Source organism: Aplidium turbinatum, chromosome 15 (genome assembly GCF_918807975.1).
Source record: "Aplidium turbinatum chromosome 15, kaAplTurb1.1, whole genome shotgun sequence".
Lineage (NCBI taxonomy): Eukaryota > Metazoa > Chordata > Ascidiacea > Aplousobranchia > Polyclinidae > Aplidium > Aplidium turbinatum.
In genome coordinates this window covers 2,895,870-2,922,854 of record NC_137486.1, presented here as the reverse complement: position 1 = coordinate 2,922,854, position 26,985 = coordinate 2,895,870, and the positions used below count along the sequence as shown (strand labels likewise).

General features: G+C 39.4%; 1 protein-coding gene and 1 pseudogene across 1 annotated transcript in view; one reads left to right on the top strand and one right to left on the bottom strand.

Annotated features, from left to right (window-relative positions):
- The window catches only part of LOC145784145 (glutamate carboxypeptidase 2-like), a 44,935-nt gene extending 22,937 nt beyond the window's left edge, over nucleotides 1-21,998 (bottom strand). Inside the window, exons 1-6 of the mRNA XM_082595902.1 lie at nucleotides 21,885-21,998; nucleotides 18,769-19,060; nucleotides 8,243-8,369; nucleotides 4,124-4,303; nucleotides 3,370-3,562; nucleotides 3,040-3,125 (exon numbers count right to left, since the gene is read on the bottom strand). Coding sequence (XP_082452028.1) covers nucleotides 3,040-3,125; nucleotides 3,370-3,562; nucleotides 4,124-4,303; nucleotides 8,243-8,369; nucleotides 18,769-19,060; nucleotides 21,885-21,961 — 955 coding nt within the window. The 5' untranslated portion in view covers nucleotides 21,962-21,998. The remainder of the gene's footprint in view (nucleotides 1-3,039; nucleotides 3,126-3,369; nucleotides 3,563-4,123; nucleotides 4,304-8,242; nucleotides 8,370-18,768; nucleotides 19,061-21,884) is intronic.
- On the top strand, nucleotides 6,313-7,706 carry LOC145784640 (protein FAM200A-like; annotated as a pseudogene).
- Nucleotides 21,999-26,985: the final 4,987 nt, after the last annotated feature.

Below are 26,985 nucleotides of genomic sequence, written 5' to 3'. Positions count from 1 at the left end.
GCGTAATGTTAAGATTGGAAATGTTAAAGCAGCCTTTAACCGCGTTACTGCTGCTCGTGTTTTGAATCCAATGACTGGCAAATCGAAGTTGGTGTATTGTCAGCATGATCCTGGTTCGCAGTTGACCTTTGTTTCGAGTGACTTGGTGTGCGAACTTGGTCTTAAACCGTATGATAAAGCGTCGTTTAAAATGGATACTCTGGCTGGTCATAAACCTACTTGTGCTGACCTTGTTAAACTCAACATTCAGTCGTTAGAGACGAATGAACTGTTTTGTGATATAACCTCGGTGGTTAACCCAGCTTGGGCTGACGATGTTAAAACTTTACCACATAAGCAAGATTTAAGTGGTTTCCGTCATTTTCATGACGTGAATATGTTTCATTTGAATGATTGTAGTACTGTAGATGTACTGATTGGCAACGACAACGCTTATTTGATGTGGGCCAAAGAGGAGCGTGTTGGTGAAAATCGTAGTGAACCGCATGCTTTGCTCACTCCTCTCGGTTGGTTGGCTTGTGGTGGTAATTCACCCTTAGTTGAAAGCGTTGCTAAAGTGTGCAGAGTGCAGACGTCTTCAGAGTCGGATGTCATCTCTGGCTTTCAGCGTAAAATTGAGTCTCGTGATATGGAAATAGCAGACCTGAATAAAGTCATTCAGGATTTGACTTTGCAAAATGAAACCTGTGAATTGTCTCGCAATGATATTTTGGCTAGAGAACTTGTCGAACCGAATATTGAGTTGAAAGATGGTCGATTTGAGATACCTGTTCCGTTGAAGGAAGATATTGATCTACCTAACAATTTTGTGTTGGCGTCAGATAGAGCTGCTGATTTAAAGAAGAAGGCTTTAAAACAATCTGAATTCCGAGGAACTTGTGTAAATGATGTAATGTCTTCTTGTCCTGAATTGTCTGACTTGTTAAACCCTCTGGCAGATGTCTTGGCTAGATTTCGGCTTGAAAGGTTTGGTTTCATGGCTGATGTGACAAAATACTTTTTTCACATTTTGGACTCTTCGCTACGTAAGCCCAATTTTATTGAACTGCTTACGTACACCAGCAGTGCCGTTCGGATCGTGAACGAACGCCCTTTGGTTCCTTTGAGTGACGACCCTAGGGATTTTACTGTCATTACCCCTGCCTCACTTTTGACCCCATACTTAGACCCATACTGTGCTGTTGGGCAACCACATGATCGTGACCAATTAAGAAGGGATTATCGGTTCAATTTGTCACTTTCTCAGCAGTTTTGGAATAAATGGATCGATTTTTACTTGCCAGGTCTTCAGGGCCGGAAAAAATGGCTAAAAATGGCCGAGAATTTGAAGCCTGGTCAACTTGTAGTGGTAGGTTCTCTCCAAGACATTGGTAAACGTGGGAAGTATCAACTTGGGAGGGTGCATGAGGTAGTTCCACAAATTAGGAAAGGGAAGCCTGTGGTTCGTAGAGCCAAAGTTGCCGTCTGCAACTATGATGAGAGTACGGGGAAAGTGAAAGTAGACTACGTGTTGAGGGATATTTCGTGCCTCGCCCCCGTAAAGAACACCTAAGTGTTAGGGTTTGAGCCTGGTTTTGTCTGCGGTGGCCGATACTTGTCTGAGCCCGGAACAGTCGGTTATTATCGCAACTATTGTATATAGCGTCATTTTGCGTGTACCTAATACCTATGGTACCAATTTCATGTATCGTCGTGTTTATTCTTATTGCTGTTCATTCTTTGCATGCCCTTTGTATTTGCGTATTAACTTAAACGTGAGTGATTCAAAAAATTTGTGTATCGTGTGTTTTATTCATTGGCTCACGATTGTCCTTCAATTCTTTTTTAGTTATGCCATGTTAGACTGTCATAACTAGGGGCCGCTATGTTACGGCCAATTTCTGTACAAATCAAACGTCATATAAAACCGTTCAAGTCTACTGAATATTACGTCATGGAAATTCCTAAAGCATGTGCCAAAATTGCACCATCGTTCATAAGACCTGTTTGGGCCTGTTTAAACAGGAAATATTACATCAGCTCGAACACCTGTTGAATGACTTCATAATTGTTTTTCATTATTGCGTCACAGTACTGCATACGTGAATTTGAGATATTGATATCTATTCTGGTCATTCGTAAAATGATTGCTTGAAAGTTGGCCGCACATTTAACTGTTGGCTTAGTGCTTGCTAGCTGGACAAAAGTTCCGTCTTTTATCCAATTAATCTGTATTGTAGTGACAGTTTTTTTAGAGGTGTAGGCGTTACACCTATTTTCGATAGCCTCGGGCTAATTTTACTGGAATACACTGTTTGAATAGACGTTTCGAAAGTGTGTTTATTTTTGGGTCATTGCATGCAGACGAACGGATTTGGGAATCTTACGTTACAATTTTCCCACGAAGAGATTATGGTTTACCGCTGTGACCAACAGTACATGACGGGGTGATAAAATCATACGCTACTTTCGGTTATAATGTTCATAAAAATACAATGTTTTCAAGCAAGTTTCGCCTAAAAAAAAAAAGCAAGTTTTGAACTCATTTAAATTTTCAGCTTCATTTGCACAAATAGGCAAACAATTCAAGCAACTGACGGCAACAACAGACTGACAAAGTGTGATTTCCATAATATTGCGTCTTACATAAATAGTTACATAAGAGCGATTGATAAAACTATAACATAGTTGAGCAATATACAACATTTTCGTAATGAAACTGCATCATAACTCCACAGCAGAAGATATAGGAATAAAAGGAGGGGCATTTCTCGTTAAGAAATAGATTAATGAGATTCATTTAGTACTTGATTACATTCACTTGATTACATTCACCATTATCAATACTAAGTCTTGTTGCTTGCTATTGACTTGCGCGAATCGGTTTCAATTTTATTTGAAACGGAGCTGAAACAAAATCAACTCTTAGTTTCTTAAGATATAGTGTTTACACGTTGAATCAAAACAACGCTCAATATTATGTGGTAGGTCTATTTATACGAAATGCTTATTTAAAGATATTTTTGTTTGGTGTAAAATGTGCACAAAATGAAAAATAACCTGGTTCGGTGCTTCCCCTGATGTAGCCAATCACGTTATGGATCGTTGCTTCCTGGTTCTCCGTTTTAACCGACAATTTCAGTGTTCTGCAATTAAGCGACATTACATCAGTTCTTAATCAAAATAAAACTTTTTCTTTGCACATTTTAGCACTTCGTCAAGTGATACTATCTTTGTTTTTTCCCGTATAATCTATGAGAAATGAAGTACATTTCAAATACAGCACATTCCGTGAAAGAATAAAGATATTTGATGTTTATTTCATTATTTGACTGTGCTATGCGCCGCGCCACTATGATGTTTTGTATTTGAAGTTTGAAGATAAGTTACTTGTCTTGAAAAGGATTTCTAAACCCCGGTCCGTGTCTGTACGTAATATTAAGTCCTCCTTTCCAAGAATCATTGACTTCACTTCCTGCTAACTTTTCAAGATATTTCACCGCATCAATGTATCCAATAGGAGTCACAGGAATCTTTGGAAGAATTTCTTTCAGCTGCTCGTCGGGCATATGCCAAGCTGAATCTGTAACAATAAAAAACAATTTCCAAAATATCATCGGCAAAATGTCATCATAAAATCAAGCTTTGCCTTTATTCCAAAGTTGATGAATTGATTTATTCTCCGACTGGGAAAGCTTCTTTAAGGGCTTAATTCTGGTAGTTTCGCATACTTGTAGAGGCTTTAAACCACTGACACAGGGCCGGTTACAGAGATCGACAGAGTGAAGTTTCCGATTGTTGAAGTATTATTGTCGGGGAATTACTCTATTCCCTAGGTGCCACTGAATGGAGAGCAGTCCTGACATGCTTTGCTCAAGCGCACACCCCGAAAGTCGAACCAGCGCCGCTTGACCGTGAGCCGATTAAAACATGCACAAACTTCCATGAGAGTACGGATAGTCAATAACAATCCTAAAGTTTGTATGGTACCATAGAAGTAGCTTAGACTTTCTTACGCCCGCCCATGGAACTGTGTAGTCTTCGAGGTCGGAATAAAGAATCAAATCAATACATCCATATTGTTGCGCATGTTTGGCTGTAGAAATACAAATGAGAACGGAATGTTTTATTAAACACAGCATACCTATTGAGGGATAGTTTGGGGTACGTGGATCACCATCGTCAACCCATAGCGTTCCTCTTTGAGCCCCAGTAGAAGGAAGGAACCAACTATCAGGATAAACGCCAGCCCATGGCACTGTGTAGTCTTCGGGGTCGGAATAAAGAATTAATCCAATACATCCATATTGTTGCGCATGTTTGGCTGTGAAAGATCAAACGAAAATATATTGTTTTTGTATTTATATAGAGTTTCCTTGGTCGAAAAATTCAATTTGGAGACGGAAGGGCTACCGTGTTGCTAGGAAGCTTGTCACTACAGTTTCACTGTCTCTGGCTGGTTGACCTGGTAATCAGACAATCCCCTAGCAACTTGGTTGGACTTACAATCGGAAGTTCATCGCGCTGAGATTAAAAGTAGGTTTTCACATAAACCTTCAATTCAATGAACCTGAAGCAACGGCATCTTACACTGAGAAAAACTGAAACGAATAACATTGTCTTCCGTTACACAAGCAAAGAATGTCATCTTGCTGAAAGCAATAGCATGTATACAGTAAATGATGACGTAAAAGGTTTGTATGTTACGATCATCATCCCGGAAATAAACGAGAAAAACAACCCAGGAAAAAACACCAGATTTTTAAAAAGTCTAATGAATCAACTGTTAGTTTTCAATCACAACAAGGTTATTCTCTACTATTTAGACTAAGATTGAGCTTGGCATTTAAGTGCTGAAAAAGACCACTGGATGACCCGCTTTTGCATAATAGGCCATGCATTGTGTGCGTGGTGGATCAATAAATGTCTTCTTTGGGATCTTCTCAAGTGAACTTGATGGTGATTCGCGAAGATTTGTTTTCTGTGTATGAGGCAACAGGCAACTATAAACATATAGAAGGAAGATTGTTTCACTAAAGCTTGTCTACGTTGACAATGGTAAGAATTTCGTCACAGGTAAAGCTGCTTCTATGTGAGGCCTTCTCTAGCTTCACATCAAACAGCTTTTTTAAAGCCTTTTACTGTAGAATAGTCTGGAAAATCGTTTGTAGATAGGCTGCCTTGGAAGAGATTAGTTTGTTAACCTTGGCAACAAAAATGGAAAAAACTTTGAACGATTGACCAATTATAAGCTTGCTGCAACCCCAGATGATTTATAGCAGCTCTGACACCCATAGTATAATCCTACAGGATTGCTAGGCGATGGAGTTGCACCTGGTGTGTTTATGAAGAAGGTTCCTATCATTTCATGTCTTGCCTGTTTTGTTTGCAATTCTTACTTGAACCAGTGTGGCAGTGATGTCGCTCAACCAGGTTGAAACATTTCTGATTCTTATTTACCGATTTCCAGTGGCAAAGTTGGCGGTAAAGAAAGTTTTGTTATAATAACTTCCTATTGTTCCATTGCTGCTAAAACTACGCTGTTTACTACTGTTTAATAATAATAGCATTGCGCTCATAATTACAAATTTCTTGATGTTTGTAGTGTTTTCTTGTGATAAATCAGGCTAGACCAGTGGTTCCCAAACTGTGGGCCGTGGCCCACTAGTGACGGTTTCAGTGAGCCACAGAGTTATTTGTAATTGAACTTATACTGTTCCTGTATTGTTAACAATTTCTAGATTTTTTACCGAAAATTTTTAACTGCCATTCTTAAAACTGTCTGCAACGGGGAAGAATTGTTACGTAACAATGAGTTTTTAAGCTTGCATGTGCCAGAAATCGTACTTAAAAACAAGCGTTCTTTATGTCGTGGACTGATAGTTGTGAGGTGCAGAGTGAAGAAGAGATTGAATAAAAATTTGCAAATCGAGACATGCTAAACTAAATTACTATATACTAAATTATTCAATGGCAAACAAAAGAAAGTATGATGATAGTTACGTTAAATTTGGATTTACTTCGTTAAATGATCATGGAGTCGAAAAGGGACAGTGCGTAGTATGCTAACGCGTCTTAAGCAATGAGTCATTAAGACCGAGTAAATTGAGAAATCACCTGGAAGAAAATCATCCTGAGTTGAAGAATAAAAGCATTGAGTATTTTAAACGACTAGAATCTAGCTGTAAACGTCAACGACTTGACAAAACTGGAAACTTTCAACAAACTGATCAGAAACTTACAGAAGCATCTTTCGTTGTTAGCCAAATTATAGCTAAGCAGAAAAAAGCTCATAATATCGCTGAAACTGTTGTTAAACCGTCTGCACTGGCCATGACGAGAATTGTCCTGGGTGATAAACATGAGAAAAGTCTCAAAGCTATTCCTTTATCCAATAACACAGTAAAGAGACGAATTGCAGCAATGTCAGAAGACATTAAGGAGTAATAACTGAAATAAATAAATCTGCTTTTGGTCTATTCCCCATCCAGCTGGATGAGTCTGTCGATGTATCTTCAGTTTCTCAACTTATGGTTTTCGTTCGCTATGCAGTTGACACCTCTGTAAAGGAAGAATTACTCTTCTGCTGTGCTTTGAACACCAGCACAAAAGCATCAGATGTAATGGAAAAAGTCAACCATTTTTTTAATGAAAACGGAATATCCTGGGACAATCTGTGTGGCGTGTGCACTGACGGTGCACCTGCGATGCTTGGTTCCAAAAGTGGATTTAAGGCACTTGTGCAAAGAAAGGCTACTGGCGTTATGTTTACTCATTGCTTCATTCACCGGGAAGCTCTGGCTTCTAAAACTTTACCAAGTGGTCTCCAAGATGTGCTTAACGTTACTATTAAAATAGTAAATTTTGTGAAGAGCAGCGCTTTGCACACTCGTCTATTCAGAAAACTTTGTGAAGACATGGAATCTGATCATAAAAACCTTTTGTTTTACACAAAAGTTCGGTGGCTCTCTAAAGGGAACGTTTTATGCAGAGTGTTTGAGCTCCGCGATGAGTTGGAAATCTATTTAACTGATGTAAAACCTGAGTTAGCATTTCACTTCACCAATGCAAAATTTATTGCTTGTTTGGCATACTTGGTAGATATTTTTCATTCTTTAAACACCCTTAACCTGAAAATGCAAGGAAAAGAAAAAAACATTATTCAGAACATGGACTTGATCAGTGCGTTTGTTGAAAAATTGGCAAACTGGAGACGAAAAGCTCAAAACGGCAATTTTGCCATGTTTAACAACCTGTCTGATATTTACGAGTTAAACGATGAACTAAAGACCAATATTGTTCAACATTTGAAAGAGCTGGAAAGCGAATTCAAGTCATATTTTCCTGAAGTTAGTGCTGATGATCTATCACTTGCAAGAAATCCGTTTCGACTTTCCCCTGAAAATGTGGAAGATGAATTGCAAGACCAATTGATTGAATTGAAAAACGACTCCAGTTGCCGAGATCTATTCGAAACTTTGCCACTCACGGAATTCTGGCTAAGCATGGCATCATCATATCCAGAAATAAGCAAAACTGTACTTAAACAGTTATTGCCTTTCACTTCTACATGGTTATGTGAATCTGCCTTTTCAGCGCTAGTATGTATGAAGTCCAAGCAACGCAACCGCCTTGAAGTTGAACATGACATTCGCTGTGCTCTTTCGACAACTGAGCCAAGAATTTCTAAGCTTGTTGCTAAAGCGCAAGAGCACCCTTCCCATTAAAAAATAAATTGCAAAAAGCCATTTTGTTTGTTTTTGTGTTACATGTCATATAGTACAGTAATTAGGTAGTAGAACTTGGCCGATTAGCGTAGTGGTAAGAAACATCGCTATCTGTGCTGGAGGTCTGGGCTTCGATCCTCGGGCCAGTCAAATCAGGCACAGCGTCGCCACTTAGAAAATTGCTAGAGCCTATAGTGCTCGCCCATATACAAGTGTATAAAATATTTTGGGTGGGCCACGAACTTTTTTTTAATCAAAATTTAGGCCACGGAGTAAAAAAGTTTGGGAACCACTGGGCTAGACTGATAGCCTACTGTGGGCTTACGTAAACTCAATCATCTACGGAGCGGGTGTCAACAAAAGGGTAGCATCGCAGATTGGTCGATTAGATTGCTAAAGGTTTCGATCAAGTGACATTGCATATTAGTTCGACATTCCCTAAACATGCCATTCTTCTATTCTAAATTGGGGATTTGGTCAAGATTTTCAGATTTGGTCAAAAAAGATAAAATAAAATTCAAACAAAATATCCAAACCTTTATCTCCTCGAAATATTCTTCCATATCTTGCGATGCAAATCTTTCCATCTGGATTTATGTTCAACGTTCTATTGAGTTCAATAAAATCTTCAATTGTTCCGTAATTGACGTAAATCAAGTCACCCTGTTGAAATCGAAAATGTGTAGATCTATTTGTTGCATTTAGGGGTAGCCTATCTAAAGAAGGGTATACGAAGGCTTTTATTTCGGCTGACAATAAAAGAGCTTTTGTTTATTGCAAACAATCTTTGCTTATCGTAAAATGACAATTGGTACCCATATCAATTTAATAAACCTTGTTGCGATAACCTGCATTTGGCTATTACTATCAGGCATGAATATAGAATGCTCATAATTACTGGTGTTCACGAAATTATGGCCAAGTTATCTGTCTCCGTATTGTGACATGGATTGTCGCGCAATCGTGACGTCATCATTGCGATGCACTGTCACGCTTGAGCGACAATCTCTCGTCATTCTTTTTCTAATTTTCTAACTTGTGTTTTCCAAACGTGCTTCGTCTTCCTTTTACGATGTGTGAATCTAACGGACGGACGTAATTAAGAGTGTGAAGTGACTATTCCACATCACAATTGAACCCGTCTCTTGTTAACAATATACCATCAATCTTCACTCAACACATGTGGAACTTGAGTCGAAAGTTAGGAAGAAGACAGGTTGGATAGCAGCTCATATACATAGCGGTTATCAAAAAGAAAGAACATCTTCAATTGTGTTAAACGGGATGTCACTTCAATCGTGAGTCTGTAGTTACCGTACCCATCTTCAATTGTGTGGTTCTGGTCACTTCAATCGTGAAGCTACAAGAATTGTTTTTTTTTGCTGGTGCTGTAAAACGCATATTGCTGGCCAACCGAAGCGGCCAAAGAACAGCAATCGAAAAAGCGAAACCAGATCTCCAGCTAGAGAAGTCACTAATTCTACTGTGGGGCAGTATAAGCACGGTTACTTTATACTGCCTGAAGCGGCTGGGGAACGGTCACCAGACCAACAATCCGTCGACGATCGAACTGTCCGAGGAGAGCAAGAAACTGTGTTATTCCACCGACCACAAGACGAAGCGCGCGACGCCATTTTGAAACTGGATCACGTGGACAAAGAGTGCGACGCTTCTTGTAAGGGCAGTGGTGCGAGGACTATTTCCTGCCTCTGGTCAGTGTGTTACTTATTTGATTGTGTATGTTATCGAGCTTTTATAGCAAATTGGTGTAGCCTACTGCAATTTAGTAGTAAAAGTTAATTTGTTGATTACCGTACATATTCCATTTAATAAGTTACTGAAATAACTATGAGTGCCGCTTCCCTTGAGGACTGTCTGTGGGTCTCGGGCGGGCTGGGGAGTGTACAGGAGCCGGTCCGCCGCTCTTTGGTGGGGCGAGGTGGATCTGTCGCGGAGAGTGGGGCCACCGTAGCGCGGCTTCCGGTGAGTGGACCAGTAGTACAATCACAACTGCCCTCAGAGGTCGGTAGAGAGGAGGTTCACCAGGAAGTGTTAGGGCTACAGAATGACAGGGAAGCCCGTCAACGAAGGCGTCAGCTACTTAGTGACATCAGTGCGGCCACGAGACAGCTTGGGGAACTAAGAAGCAGAGACGAAGTGATAGAATTTGAATCACAGCATGTCAAGGCTCTAGATTGGAGGGTTAGAGACTTTTGTGCCATTACGCAGAAAGAGGACTCCGAACCTCGAGTCGCCCCCGAGTTTGAAATGTTGGTGAGGAGATGTAAAGAACGATGGGAGGAGCTAACAGACTCGCCCCCAGTAAATTCAGCTTCCCTGCCAAACATAACCATTGGGGTCCCTCCCTCATCTGCAGGGAAAAGCAGAAGGTCTGCGCATATTTTAGCTCAGATTGATCTGGAAACTCAATTAGAACAGATTCAAATTGAGAACCGCTTAGATGAGGCGCGAGAGACAAGGAAATTGAAGGAGGCCCGAGAACAGGAAGCCCGAGAAGAGCGTAAGCTGGCCAGAGAGCTTAAGGAGGCCCGGGAACAGGAAGCCCGAGAAGAGCGTAAGCTGGCCAGAGAGCTTAGGGAGTTACAAGTACGTGCAAGCTTGCAGAAGCAGATGGCCATGTCGGAATGCTATACAGAGAAGACACATAGCTTGAGGAGTTATCGCACGCGGGATTCCAAGACGAGCGCCCAGGTGAAAGATGGTCCCCATCTCAAGGAAAGCGAGAAACCAAAAAAAGCCCCTCACTCAGTGTTGTCTAAATTCTGTGCCCATATGGAGGCTGCTAACAAAGCAGACAAGTTAATGGCCCCTAGCTTAAATGTACCTGTTTATGAGAGACCTATTAGACCTCCGCCAGGATTTACTGATACTACTAGGTATATCCCTAAGGGTAGTGCAGTCCATGATGGGTATTATGGCTTACCCCTGCATGAAAGTGACGTGATGGCAAGGAGAGAACAGCAACCGCCCCTAGCCTACGACGGAGCGTGCGAAAAGGCGTCAAGGAAGGACTATCTTGACATGGCCTCGCTCATAAAATATGACGGGTTTTCTATGCCCTTTATTGTTTTTAAAAACGAGATAAATGCTTTGTTAGAAAAATGCCCATATGAGGATATGAGACTGAGCTTGATTAGAGCAGCATGTATTAAAACTGCTGCTCAAGACATAAGCTTGGTGATCAGTAGCACCCCAGGTTACAACGAAGCAATGCGTGCTAATATGGCATTGGAGCGTTTGTCTTTAAGATTTTCTGTTCGCGGCGGTTTTAATTCTGAGGCTTGTGTTAAAAGTATCCGATTTGGGCCGCGTGTGTCGGGGGCTGACATTACTGGTTGGCGCAAGTTTCGGGCAGAATTACTAGATTGCCAAATATATGCGGCAGCATACAAGCGGTTGGACTACCTTGAAGGGAAATTTGTCTGTGATCTAGCTAAACGTTTGCCCGTTTATGCGCGTCAACGCTTCATTGATTTCTTAGGTGATAAATTTGGTTGTACGGCGGACCCTTCCTTTGATAGTTTGTTGCAGTTTGTTATTGCGGAAGAAAATGCGAAATCAACCGACTTTGGCGTTTGGTTAATGAGTGAGGACCATAAGTCGAGCAATAACCATTCTTTTGGTAAGTCGGAGAGTAAAAGGGACGCGGGTGCATTTCAAGTGAAACATACGGCGGCCAAGGTTGACGGCTATGGTAATATAAATTCCGCAACGTCAAAAACGAGTGTCTCGTTGTGTGAGTGTTGCCTTTCGTTTGGTGTGAATGTGGATCATGGTTTGGAGGTATGTCATCGTTTGCAGGGTATGACTGTGGCAAAGCGTGAAGAGTTTTTCTACAAACATTGGCTCTGTTATAATTGTGGAGGAAAGCATCGGGCTAGAGATTGTCGCTGTGCCATGAACTGTGATCAGTGTCAGGATGCTAACTATAAAACACCGAAGCATTTCGCTATGTTGCATGAATGGGTCGTTAATGATAGGCCAGCAAACAAACCAGTTCCAAAGAAGGTACGCGAGTCCGCTGTGGACAAAGTTGACAAGTCTGCGGTTAATAAAACTGGAGTTCAAGGTAGAGAAAAATCAGTCTCTTTGAGAAATGTGAAAGTGACACCATGTAAAGTTTTAAACCGAACAGTTGCTGTGAAGGTCATAAACCCGGCAACTGGCTTAGAAAAGTTGGTGTACTGTCAGCTTGATTATGGATCCCAGATAACGCTGGTATCAAAATCTTTGTGTGCAGAGTTGGGGTTACAGCCCTATGAAAACATTTCCTTTACCATGAAAACCTTGAACGGTGACGCGAAAGTTGATACTGGTTTGGTCAAATTTGTGGTAAAATCGTTGTCGACTGGTGAGAGCTTTAACATAGATAATGTTGTTTGTTCGACGCCATGGAGCGATGACATTGAAACCTTGCCCCATAAGCAAGAATTGAGTAGTTACAGACATTTTGATGACATTAGTGTGTTTGAATTAGAAAATCGTCAGACTGTGGACATTTTGATAGGCGATGACTGTCCATTCTTGTTAACTGTGCTTGAAGAGCGAGTTGGTAAAACGTTGTATGAGCCGCACGCGATCAATACACCGTTGGGATGGCTAGCCGGTGGAGGGCGGTCTCCTCTCTGTTCGGACAGTCGTGTCACAGTCGGGAAAGTGCAGGTTCGCGATGATCTTGAGAACGTGAACTGGTTAAAACGTAAAAATTTGACGCGCGACTGCATTGCGGATGAATTAAGGCAGGAGTTAAAAGAGGCCACGCTGGCAGATGCGCGGCGTAGCATGTCACTCGCTGATAAGTTTTGGGTTCACTGGACAGATTTCTACCTACCTAAGTTGCGGGGTCGAAGAAAATGGAGAGACATCTGTCGCAATTTAGAACCCGGAGACTTGGTCCTCGTATGGGATATGAACGACCGACCCAAACGAGGGGACTACCGAGTCGGCAGAGTGATTGAAATTTTACCGCAGCATCGAAAGGGTAAAGAGTTTGTGAGAAGGGTGAGGGTGGCTGTGGTAACATGGGGCACTAACACAAAGAAGTCGCACGTTGAAACCGTGCTTCGTGATATTTCTTGCGTTGCTCCGGTAGAGGGCGCGCGGGCACGCACTGCTGTGCTCGCTCCAGTTGGTTCGGGCCCCCCAGATGGACGTTAAGGGACGTCACTCATAGAAAATGTGTTCACTTTTTTTATTAATGTTTAATTGTTTATGACTTGTGTGATGTATGATGCTTATGTTGGCTGTTTACAAATTAAATAGATACAGTCTGGCTGGAACCGTATGTATTTATCAAGTACATATTGTCACTTTGAGTTACGCCAATATCGCTTACAGCAAATTTGCTTGTGATACCTGTGACTAAGCTGAGCATCTTATTCATTCTTTCACATTTAATTTAGTATCTTCATATGACAACTTTGTTTTGTATAACTTTAGGTGTATGGTGTGTTAGTACTGTAATGTCGTGTGAGCATGGTCCGTTTTAAATACCTTCAGACAGCAGTATGGGACTACAGGTTCATCTACATGACTATGTATGTTATTTATACGACAATATTATGCGGTAGGCCTATTGCTATTATGTTTAATGCGTGTTAGGTATGGCCAATGATCAGTAATTTCGTTTAGGCAAAAATAATCTTCTGGAAGATGGATATTGTAATATTCATCTTGGAGGCTGCTATGTTCACGAAATTATGGCCAAGTTATCTGTCTCCGTATTGTGACATGGATTGTCGCGCAATCGTGACGTCATCATTGCGATGCACTGTCACGCTTGAGCGACAATCTCTCGTCATTCTTTTTCTAATTTTCTAACTTGTGTTTTCCAAACGTGCTTCGTCTTCCTTTTACGATGTGTGAATCTAACGGACGGACGTAATTAAGAGTGTGAAGTGACTATTCCACATCACAATTGAACCCGTCTCTTGTTAACAATATACCATCAATCTTCACTCAACACATGTGGAACTTGAGTCGAAAGTTAGGAAGAAGACAGGTTGGATAGCAGCTCATATACATAGCGGTTATCAAAAAGAAAGAACAACTGGTTAATTCAACTATACGTATACTTGCTTTACACCTAGCCTACTACAATTGTTGTCATCAATTGGTGCAATCTTTGGTTGCATTGTTGTTATATTGTTAGCCAACTATAAATTGAACATGCGACAACAAAGCGTTTATTAACAAACAAAACAACAGAATGTGTGAACATTTCCCACCACACATTCAAGTCTGGTCATGCATCGATAACCTGCTTCCTCGTCGACTAACAAATCCAACAAATAGATTACGTGTCACAAAGGTAAAGTGATAAAGGCTCAATAGTGTCTTTTTGTGTTTTGGTGGTGTAAAGTGTTCTCTTGCATTTAATGTTTCGGTGCAATGTAGATCTAAATCAAGTTTGTCGAGTGCTAGAGAGGCCTATAGCTGAAAAGTTTGCATGTATTCTTTGTCTGTGATAAATCCCATTACGCTGCAATTAACCGCTTCACTGCTATATTTGGGTACTACATCGTGACGTATAAACGGCATTTTTTTGCGAAAATTTTTGCCAGTTGTAGGGCTTTTTGATGCGTCTGTACTCATGTGAAATAACTTCAACCAGCGCATCTTGTAATTCAGCCAGTAAATCAGTCTGTTTTACATGGATTCAACGTATTCAGGCCTTGAATCAAAGCAAAAGCTCATTGAAAAGCCAATGTGAGCAGACTTTTCTGAAAACTGGTCGTACTCATGCCAGCTTTTCGCTAAGAAAGCAGCAACACAACGATGATTTATTAACGCTAAACTATTTCTGAAATATAACAGGACCTTTAGGGAATTCACAAAAACAATACAAGTTGTATGCGGCCATACACGCCTTTCGTTGACACGTCAAGAAAAATTTGCGTGCATACGCGCTTACCGTCACTATGGCACCGACACGAGCTTCTACCCGGAAGCGGGCAATAGATAAAACTGTGTTTTATTGCTAATTTATCACTAGGGCGATTTTTTGTTACTAAAGTTACTTTTTTTGGTTGTACCAATTAACTAGAGATGTACCGATACCAATATTTTAGCCGATACCGATCCCGATACCGATATCACTTTTTTAGGCCGATACCGATACTGATACCGATATTTTGGCCGATACTTTGGAGTTACAAAAACAAGCAATTTTGGTATTTGCAAGGAATTATATCAAATGCTGAGTTTTACCTTATTTGCATAAAACTATTAAAAAAAGCTTTGAATTGGCTTAATTTATTAAAGTTTCAAGAATCCAATCTCAACCGCACTGTTGTGTCATAATAGCAGGCCCGTAATTGCCGGGGGGCTTGGGGGGGGCAATGCCCCCCCAAGCTCAAAGTAAGAGATACATATTGTATTCAAATCTGTTGGGGAAGTCAAAAAACTGGTGAAAATGATTCTGTTAGCACCATCAACTAATGCTTGCTGGGAGCGTTCATTTTCAGCAATGAAGCGTTCAAAAACTTGTTGAAGAACATTAATGACTATGTCTCATGACAGATTGTACAATTTATTGCTGTTGCATGTACACAAAGAAGAAGTCTTTAGCTTGAATGTAAACGATATATCAAGGGACTTCATCAATGCAAACTCTGCCAGGCAAGCTACATTTGGTTTTCCAAATGAGTAATCCCAGACCCAAGACTTTCTATATTTAATTTGTTTTGATTCTCATAGCCTATGTCACTTTGTACAACTATCTTGCTTGTAATTTTGTAGTTGTGATGTAGGCTACTGGTAGGGTAATAGTTATAGGGTTCGTCGTCGTCGTCGTCTGAGCTTCTGGGGTCGAGGGTCTATCCTTTTACCACCCCAGATTTACGATGTTCCCGGACTACACTGGAAAGCTGCTAGAGAGCAGCCAGTCTTTAGTTTCATCATCCATGACGCGCAGAACTTCCACTCCGTTAGGTGGCTTGAAGATGGTACAGTCATTGATGATGTGGTCTGCGGTCTGTTCCTCGGCACCACATTCACAGGAGGAGGAAGAAACCATTCCCCATTGGTGCATGGTTGAGCGGAAAAGCCCGACGCCCGTACGGAGACGGTTGAGGCGCACCCATGCCTGGCTCTGTAGTGTCAGGCCGATGGGGCGTGTGTCGGTTTTATAGGGTTATTCCAGACAGATTGCACGATAATGATTTTTAAATTTGGGTGAATTTTTTTGGCAAGGCATCTCAGGTAAAAGCAATTACAATGGAGTAAGATGCTGGTTTTGGAAATATTGTCCATAAATATCTCTTAAAAACAAATCCATTAACATTGGATAGCTGTTAGTGTTTTTTGACGTTTACTGGCAAATATTACACCCCAAAGAGGATAAATTGGTTTGGTGGAGACCTGTACCAAACAAAGTCACGAGGGTCATTCCTGACAAAGTTGTGTGTTAAAAATATTGCATCTATTCTATTCTGCAATCATTTTGGCTGGAATTACCCATGTTTTGGCTGGAATTATCCCAATCATTCGAAATTACTGCTATCTAGCATTCTAGCACCTTGTGACTTTATAACATATGCCGTGCCTTTGCCCAAAAAAACGCAAATTAGACTCATTGCAACTACAAATGTTATGTGCATAGCCTTTTACTTCGCAACAGCTTTTGAGCCCCCCCAAGCTAAAATGTATAATTACGGGCCTGCATAATAGTAGATTTTAGTAATGAAAGACCACTGTAATTGAGAACTAGGGTATAAGGGAAAAAACATTACATCATAATTGGGGTTTCTGAAAAATTAATAAAGTGTTTGCGCAAACTCTCCAAATAGGCTATCATAATGAATAATAAGATGTAAAATGTAAACCAAGTGATTTGTGTAGTACTGTAGTCGTACAAAAACTATTCGACAAGTAATGTGCAACCTAAGGGCGCTTGTCGTTCGGTTGAAAAGCTTTTGCCAGGCCAAGACTACCCAGGTAGCAAAAATGTACAATTTTGCATCGTTTTTACGTTGCTAAACGTTTAAAAAACTCGTGTAACTTAGTTGTTTTTAGTAAGCTGGTTCTATCAGTTTGTGATTTATTTTCCACCTTTCGTTGTAATAAACTCACCAAGCTTAAACAATGTCATGGCAGAATAAGTAGGCTCAAAATGAAAGCAATGGGACTACGAATCCTCACTAAACTAATCAAACTGGTCTTGTTGCACCTAAGATGACAACCTCATTGTGAAGAAAGGAACGTTTTTCACGTCTATCAGCACAAGGTTGAGCACTCACTAGTACAGCGAGCAGTTGCGATTCGCTAATCACAACGGTGTAGCTTCCACATTAGCCATTTCAATTCTTGTCGATGTCAATTCTTGCTACAAAACGGCTGCCGAGAAACGTATAGTTGATTGGATGGTCTAAATGGCTAGTGTGGAAGCTACACCGTTATGGTTAGCGAATCGCAACTGATGCTTGCTGTACTAGTAAGGGGTCTGCTACTATTCGGCTAGTCCAATTCGGCTGCAGTCTTTTTCGGCCGGTTCGTTGGATTTACTTAAGGATTTTGTTGGATTACAAAAGGATTATGGTTGGATTTTCAAAAATTTGCCAAATAGGGAACTAGCCGAATCGGACTAGCCGAATTGGACTAGCCGAAACCGGCCGTTCCGACTAGTGAGTGCTCAGCCTTGTGCTGATAGGCGGGAAAAACGCTCCTTTCTTTACAATGAGGTTGTCATCTTAGGTGCAACAAGACCATTTATTGATTAGTTTAGTGAGGATTCGTAGCCCCATTGCTTTCATTTTGAGCCTACTTATTCTGCCATGACATTGTTTAAGCTTGGTGAGTTTATTACAACGAAAGGTGGAAATTAAATCACAAACTGATAGAACCAGCTTACTAAAAACAACCAAGTTACATGGGTTTTTTAAACGTTTAGCAACGTAAAAATGATGCAAAATTATACATTTTTGCTACCTGGGTAGTCTTGGCCTGGTTTTATCCTCTGCTGAGAGTAAAAAAGAAACACAAATGATAAATATTGGAGAAATTGAGTCTCCTTCACAACTTAAGAATCGAACAACGCAAAACTGCTGAAACAAAACGTTTTGTTTGAGTGAAAGAATCACTGTAAGCAAACAATGCCAAAAGGTGCGCGCATGAAGTCACGTGAGTGTGAGGTATCAAAAATTTGAAAAGGTTGTTATTTTTCTACATCAATGTGACGTTAGTTACTACTTTAAAAATTCTATAATATATCTTTGCTTCTGCAGAAAATCTGCAGCAAACGCCTTACATGTTTAGTATCGGCCACAGTATCGGCCAAATTTTGCCGATACCGATGCCGATACCGATATATCGGTACATCTCTAGTTTTTAGTAATTAACAAAAGAAATGTAGAACCAAAATTTCATGGTTGTGGGGTCAATATATAAGAAGTTATAAAGTTACCAAAAGTCACTTTTTGTGTTTTTAGGTTAGCCTACTTTTCATTTATTAGGTCACTTTATTTTGCATACTTTTTGCCTAATTCCCTTATTTATTTATCTTTCATCGCTACTGTAGAGATGAGTTTTTCTATGTAGGCCTAATGTCAAGACTTTTAATACATCTTCTAACTATGGTACGGATTTTAGGTTTGCACGAGCCCATACTGGTTCGTATCGCGAGTATTCCCGAAAACTCGTAAAGTAATTTTTTCGATGAAACAAATTGTGTTAACAATATTTAACCACTTGTTTTCCCTGCAACAGCGAAAGTGTTTGATTGACAGAAACTTTCTGCCAGAGAATGTAAAACATTACATAGTGTAATTTAAATGTGCAACTATTAATTGAGCACAAATTGAAGCCAATTTAATTTTTTTTTTATGTTGAATTGCTGCTTTTTCTTTCGCTTTCTTGTTTTCGTTGAATAAAGTTACTTTTTGGTTACTTTTTTGCAAAAATAAAGTTACTTTTTTGAATTTTTTTTTAAGGTCACAAAAAAATCGCCGTATTTATCGCAAAATCTGAAGTCAAAATATTTACAACTGACCAAGTACCGATAACGCCAGCAACATGTTTACATAATATATTTTTGTCAGTTTACCTCCGGTTCTCCGGCCGGTGAATAAGCGTTAAAAGGATCCACAACTTCCGGATCGTTTTGTTCCGGATCCAGAACAAGCTCTTTCCTCTGGGAAACATCGGTTTCCGTTCCATCCTCGTTTAAAATAGCGACATAATTGGAATCGTTTTGCTTTGGATAAGAGAGGAGTACGTCATAAGGATAGACAGAAACTGTATCAAGTCCAGAATCTTTCCATCTTTGTTTGATGAAATCGACCAATTCAACCTCATCGACTGATCTCCCAGCAATGTGAGGTCGTTTGGACAACTCTCTGCATGTAGATTAAATGTAACTGTTTGTGAAGCATCTCAACTAAGCCGTTGTTAGTGGAATACAATGTCAACATACATAACTTTGTAACAAGACAAATTCTAAACTTTTGATGATGACCCCAATTAAATATTGCCAATTCCTTTTGATTTTATAAAAACGCGTTATGTTTAGTGAGCACACATAACCAACACTTGTTCATTACTGCAAGATGTTGTATTGTGTGTTGTAGAGATGAACGTGGATTTGGATTTATATCCTGCTGGATTTGAAGTCAGCCACCGGATTTGGATTCAAGTTGTTTTAACAGTCAAATTTGAATTCGGAGTTTTGCTAGTTTGGATATGACCTCGCCTTCCTAAAAACTATCAAAAAAGATTGTTCTTCATATTGTATTGATAAACTCGTTGTATTAAAAAACCTCTAACCACGTCATTAATAATTTTACTTCGACAATGATTGGAAATTGCCAGTGGTGAAGTGCTTGTTTGGTTATAGCAGTTTGTTGCTTTGCGGGTTACACTGCGAGGTTTGTTTTAATTTAGTTGTTATAGATTGTTTTCAAGCGAAAGGACGTTGGTTCCAAACCGCTTCAGAGCACGTGGTTTTTCTGTAAGTTACTCAATGGAAGGCTAAAATAATGAGAAGCTGACTGTATGTCCCTTCGCTGCTTTCAGTTGTTTGTTGTTGCATCTGTGGTTCGCAGTAAAGAACCACTGTATGTCGTTGCCGTCACAACGGGGACAAAATAAAACATAACGACTGTTGATTAGTAGGCTATTTAACACTTTCGAAACGAAATGTGTCGAAATGTTTTGTTCCAGCTTAAATTTGCTTTTAAATGATTTCCTTGTCATTGTGTTTCAACAATCAACAAACTGTTTCACTCACATGGTTGACTGTTTCAACTATCACTGCTCAGCTTGAATTCTGTTGTTAAACAATTTATTGTTACCAGGGCCGGCGCGTCAATTAGGCGAACTGCGCACAGCCTTCAAATAATCGCAGAATTGCCTTTTTTTACAGTTTTGTAACTTTTTTCAGTCATTTTTGTAAACAAAGACGTTTTTGTGCTTCAAATATTACCGCACGACCTGTAGGCTTATAGCCTTTAAGATAATGAGTAGTATTTTATGATAACAAACAATTTGGCTCTGATGCTTTGAGCCTGTAAGTTTAGTTGACTCATCTGGAAACACGGACCAGCTTTTGCAAAGCCGTCGCAAGAGCTTTGAGGTTTTTTAAACGTTAGTTGAAGAGTTGATTGATGGTACAGAAGTTGAGGGTTGCAAGTAAGAGGCTGCTCACTGCTTGAAGCGGCTTTTCGTTTGACTCTCATTAGGAGCTGTAGTCAGAATAAAATAAACCTAAATATAGTGCAGTATTTATTCGTTTACGCCTTGAAGCTCTTTCGTTAATTTGAATTTTTCAGATTAGCCAAAATTTACATTTTGTTTTTCTTTTTACTTCGACTGTAGGCTAAATACTTCATCAAATTTGGTTTATTTTATTCTGACGATACCCCATCTCAGTGGTCGAGTGGTTTCGCCTTTGGCTCTGGTGCTGGTAGACCTGAGATCGATTCCAGATCGCGTCAAACCGAAAACTTTAAAAAGGATACCGATTGTGTTCTTTCTTGCAAAACGCAGTGAGTATAAATTGAGTAATCATGTGATGACATCGCAAACCTGATATCAAATAAAAAGGAGCCTTGTCGCTAAAAGACCTTAGCTGTAGTGGAGCGCAATAAATAGAACGACAACATCATTATGACGATAGCTCCTGATGAGAGTCACACCAAAGCCACTTCGAGCAATAAACTAACTTTTACTCCCAATTACCAAAACATTAGAGCAATCAAACAGGCACATTGACTCCTATGAGTTGAGCAGGGAACTAACAATAATAACAACAAAATCACACAAATGTTTATGACATTTGAAGATGAGCCATCGTTTTTGGTAGGCGACAATAAAAACTTTTAGACAATATACAAAATGCTTCAATGGAAAACTTGCAACGCTAAAACTCATCAAAACGATTGTACGCTCCACAATGGTTCAGGATAGGCTCACTTAGTCAGCAAATCAGCTATTTTTACATTTATTTAACGCTCACAAACGTTGAATTAATGTAAAAATGAACTGATTTGAGGTCTGGATGACGGCTTACGGTAGCTACGATGAGGGCGCTACGCAAACAAGCCGGACCAGGTACCAAACGTAATCGAGATCTTTTCTGGAAAAAGCAAGACATCTCTAAAAAATTTTTCAGAGAAAGAGTTGGATGTTTGTTTTATAAGGAAGCAACACCTCACAATGCAGAAATAAAAGCATTTACAAAAAATTTCCGGGTCTTTCAACAAGTTTCTAGAATCTAGATATAAAGTGATCCCAGTCCCTGGTCTATACGTATTGCCTACTTACTGGCTACCCGTGCCAATGTAGTGGCTACGATACACATCGAGTCTGACTATGCGCTTAACATGATGGAATTGGTAACGAACTTTACAAATAAAAAGTAAGCATAAAAAGTGAAATAATACCATTTAATTTTGAACTGCTATTAACTACTATAAAGTGATTTAACCAATAACAATCTGAGTTAAAGAAACCGAAAAATCTCACAATTTTTGTTGTTTATACTTATTACAATGAAGCTATATAGGACGCAGAAATTAAAGCTTGCCTAGGGTGCAGGATAGCCTTGCACCGACCTTGATTGTATATCGAAACAGTAAAACAGAAGTTGCAATTGAATTAACAACTAGGCTACATCATATATTTTACGGCTACACATCAAAAAGTTTTTAAACATTTTGTTACCTTAAATTTTCTCTTATGTTTTCTGCCAACATTTCTTCCATGAGCTTGGCTGATATGGAGGTATCTTCTGTCGCCATAACAAGACCAGCATTGTTAGGATGACTAAAGTATCCAATTATTACCCCAATTCCTATTCCGACACAGGATAAAACTAAACTTAGGATTACTATTCGGGTAGTTGACCACATGTTGCAGGTGGGTCCTAATCAGCGCCTGCTTTGCAAGATGTTAAGTTTTCGGTTATTTCAAGGTTCTGTATTTTTTGAAATGCTAATATTGAAAAAGACTTGAAACCGTTGCACTAAGATATCATATATTTGTCTCCTTCCAAGCTGTATATGTTGACTTGTTGTACTGCCTTGATGCAGTTCAGGATATTAGTTTGGCTCATCAATTAAACGTCCATTTTAGAAGCATTATTTAAAACGATAAAAAAAGTAATTAATAACTGTTACTCAATAAAACCAAGTTTTTTGTTACAAATAACAAAAATTTTACAACACCCAGCTGTGTAAATTTTTTAATGATCCCACGACTTTTGCAACTAAACTTCATAAAAAATGCTTCAAGTTTTGCCACATCACATCAACCACATCACCAAGTGGTAAGAACGTCTGCTAAACGCTCAAAGAATCATCGTCTTGACATTATTCCAAAGCACGTGGCTGTATCTCGGCACTCGATGACATGCTGAAATAATGGAAGCTGACTCGATTATGAAACATTCCTCGTGTCTCGTGGCTGCTTTCACCTCTCTGTTGTGCTACACATTATATTCCTGTCGCAGTGTACTGTAAGTTGTCGCAATCGGCGCAAAATAATTTTTATGTTAATTTTAATCGATAAATGAAATAACCAACCACTGCGCCTTCCTATTTCGAAAAATTAACTCCACTCCCAATGCAACATTGCATCTCAACTTGGATTTCTTTATATCTCTGCTAGGTAAATTTTTTCTAAATTTTGTAATATCATTATTTTACTATTATTATCTTTATAGAAATATAACCTTTAAAGATGTAATATTCTATAAAGTACAGTGTTCAGTAATATACAGGAATAAGTTGTTCATAAAAAATAGACTACAGCAAACAATGAATTGTCTTATATGACGTCATACTATGCATGTTTGAAACAGGGCTTTAGTTACAAGAACAGACAATGGATGGTTATGTGTTTTTTTGTTTTTTTTTTTCTTTTTTTTCCAGTTGATCTTACGTGTGTATCAATTGATCAATTTCGCATTGGAAGAAAAACTAATTTTCTAATTACTAGTGTTGCAGTTAAACCGACAAGTTGAAAAAAATTTAAATATTTGTTCAATCGTGAAAATTGGAGAAAACAACATGAGAATGGGTCACCAAACTATTGCTTCACGACTACTCTAAGTGCTAAAGTTTTTTTTTAAATCTGTCTGCTGTGTAGCCCTTTGTGATGCAATCCTGTCAGCAAACGTGCGGCACAGTCAAGGGAGGAACAAAATTAATTTTCCATTCGTAAGTTGCTAGATTTAAGTTGCACCTGGCAACATTTTCAAGGGGGCTTCCTTGTTCTTGAAGCTTCATAGGTTATTAAACTTATATAATAATCCTCTACAGTGATCTCTATGCTGCCGACATTACATGAATGTCACTCTGCTGCATCTGCTTTCCTTGCATTGGTTTAAACTAACAATGAAATGTTTGTTTTATGCAAACCGTTCATTTGCTTTGTAAACAAGAAAGCCACTAGTGCATTGATAAAAAATGGCAGCAGTAAAAACTTGATTTCATTTTGGCCAACGCAGAGTGCATTTAATTGTAAGCAGGTTATTTACCAAGCATTTTAAGAGATTGCATAAGAATGACGCTGATGGCATCGACGCGGTGAAAAGTATTGACTTTAAGGGTGTCACGGATTGTCACTTTTTCACTTTTTTTGTCATGACACGATAATAAGAAATATCGAAGTTACGTTGTTTGTTGGCTTTTCTAACAAAAAACTGCTTTTAATTCACTCAATTTTTATAATTATTTCACGATGCAATGAATTTTATATCATTAAACTTAACAAGGATGAAAGGCCAGACCTGCACATTCGATAAGTTATTGCCGCAGTTGTTAAAGCAAGTATAACGACAGTTTCATACATTTTATGTATTTACTTTCATGGGATCGTGTCACTTCATAAGTAGCCGTGGTAACAATTTGGCAGTCATAATATTACAGCGTATGCGTTGTAATGAGAATGATCTTGAGAAAAACTTGGAATAAATGGTCGGGAAAGACCAGCAGGTCACCAAAGTCAGCAGCCACACAAACAAAATACCAAATGGTAAAAACATAATACATGATACTTAATAATAATATAATGATGGTACAGAGGTTTGCGAGTTGATTGGTTTGTTTCTTTTGAACGAACTTTCTCTATTGTTGACAGGAAGATGCTTGGGTTGTATCGTGATGATGGTCTGGTCATTTTGGGTAATTTTTCTGGCCCAAAAGTTGATTGTTTGTGAAAAATTGCTATTCAATCATTCAAACAACATGGCTTGACTGTTACTGTTGAAACTTGTGTAGCCTAATTGAAACTGATTTTCTTGATGTGACTTTGAACCTAATATCTGGTAAATTCTGGCCTCCCCGAAAACCCAACAGTGATGCAATTTATATCCATGCCCAATCTAATCACCCACCTAACATTAAGAAACAAATCCTGGCAATGATTGCAAAGCGATTGTCCACCGCATCATGTGGTCAGAATGAATTTGATAAGACCGCATCTGTTTATGATGATGCCCTTTTGAAAAGTGGTTTTAGAGAGAAAGTTTGCTACAACCCTACTATAATAACTTGCGGACATCTAGACAAAGAAGTCGGAAAATATTATGGTTTAATCTTCCTTTTAGCTTACAAGTTGATAGCAACATTAGTAAGGATTTTTCAGACTCATTTCCATCCACTTTTTTCCTCATCACATATTGCATAATAGCCTATATATAACCGCAATAACCTACTATTTAGCTAAGCTGTATAGTTGTACTGTAGGCTACTCTGAATGTTGCAAGCATCATATCCACCCACGATAAATCAATATGGCAGACTAAAAATGAAGTATCTCAGCCTGGTTGCAATTGTAAGGTAAAATCCGATTGCGCTTTGAATGGGCAATGCTTGCAGAAGGCCGTTATTTAGGCCTACAAAGCCACCATTGATAGCGGCCAAAAGGTCCTAAATTATATTGGATTGCCCTTTGAATGGGCAATGCTTGCAGAAGGCCGTTATTTAGGCCTACAAAGCCACCATTGATAGCGGCCAAAAGGTCCTAAATTATATTGGTTGTTGTAAAACGACTTTGAAAAACCGTTTCTCTAACCACAAATGTTCCTTCATGGATAGGTCTAATTGTGGTCATACTATGTAACCTCCAATTGTCTCTAATGTTTTCCGCCAACATTTCTTCCATGAGTTTGGGTGATATGGATGTATCTTCTGTCGCTATAAAAGACCCATTGTTGAGGTGGCTAAAGCATTCAACTATCACCCCCAGTCTTATTCCGACACAAGATAAAACTAAACGCAGAATTACTATTCGGGTAGTTGACCACATTCTGAAGGTGTTTTCTAAACACTAACATATTACACTGTTAATTTTCTCTTGAAAAATCCTCTAGGGGAAGGGCGGGACCTACGAGCCGATTTTTATAAAATCTCATATATTTTTTGTTTTGTGTCTAATATTCGTGTCAAAGTATACGTATATCTTCCGACCTACTGTCTCCATACTTTCATGGATTTTAAGCATGTTCCGGTGGAAGCGGAAGTCCCTAGAGCGACAAATGTAGCGTCCTCCAAAGTGGTTTATAGGACCCGCAAGTGAGGGTCCTACGACCATATGTGGAGGGTCCTCTAAGCCGCTTGAAAAAAACATGCAGTATTTTCGATTTTCTATTTATTTAACAGTTTTATGTTGTGCTGTTGTCATGCTGCTACAAGAAATGTCAAATGGGAAACACTGAATGTATGCGCTCATCGGAAAATCTCTCTGATTGATCTCCCTGGTCTCACAGATGATTTTACTATCAGCACAAAATAGTCCGTGCACCAAGTTTAATTCGCAATTCCCAAATTGGACAAACATGACTGTACTTCATTACCACAAACTTGTTTATTCAAAATTGTACACAGAGAAGTCAACAGGTATCAATTAATTTCTTTGGATCGTGTTGTTGACCCAGAGCAAGGTGGCTTGCAGGTCGCTCCAACAGGGAGGTTCACAGGTCACGCACCACGTGACCGATAATTTTTGTGCTGCCAGCCTAAAACCTGAACTTTTATTCTCACTCAACATTGTTAAAGACAATACTAATTTATCGTACATTAACCTTTTATCACTGAAAGCCAAGACATCACTCAAGTTAAAAAACTAGAAAACATGTTGTACAACCTCAAAAATTTACAAAATTATGTCAAAATCAGCAATGAGGTCTCCTGTCCACAAATCAGCTCAAAAAATGACGTTACTTCCTAGGAAAACCTAACGAAGCGTGTCAAAGCCAACAATATCCACATTTGGCACTAAATAGCTGTATAAAACAAATTACGGGGGGTGGTTCGCAGGTCACCCCTGTTCACAGGTCCCGCCCGCTCTTCCCCTATATATTACGTAGCCTAAGCTAGTAAATGGTATTAATATATGTTTCTCGGCAGCCGATTTGTAGCAAGAATTGACAGCGATAGACACACTATTAGACAAGCTACACCGTGATGGTTAGCGAATCGCAACTGCTTGCTGTACTAGTGAGTGCTCAGCCTTGTGCTGATAGCCAGGAAGAACGCCCCTTTCTTCACAATGGTATTAATATAGATGAAAAATTCGCTAGGCTATTAGATTACAAACAAGTACCGTATCCTACTGTATAACATCACCCACGGTTTCAGTAGGCTATTCTTGTCCACCCAGCTTTCACTGTTGTCAAACTGATATCTCAAGTAGGCCTACCTACAGTGAACTCGTTACTGCCAACACTGCATTTAATCATAATGTCACTCTGGTATGTCTGCATTTGTTGGATCGAAAAAGGCAAACACTGCTGCTTAGGCTGCAAGCAAGCTCTTTATTT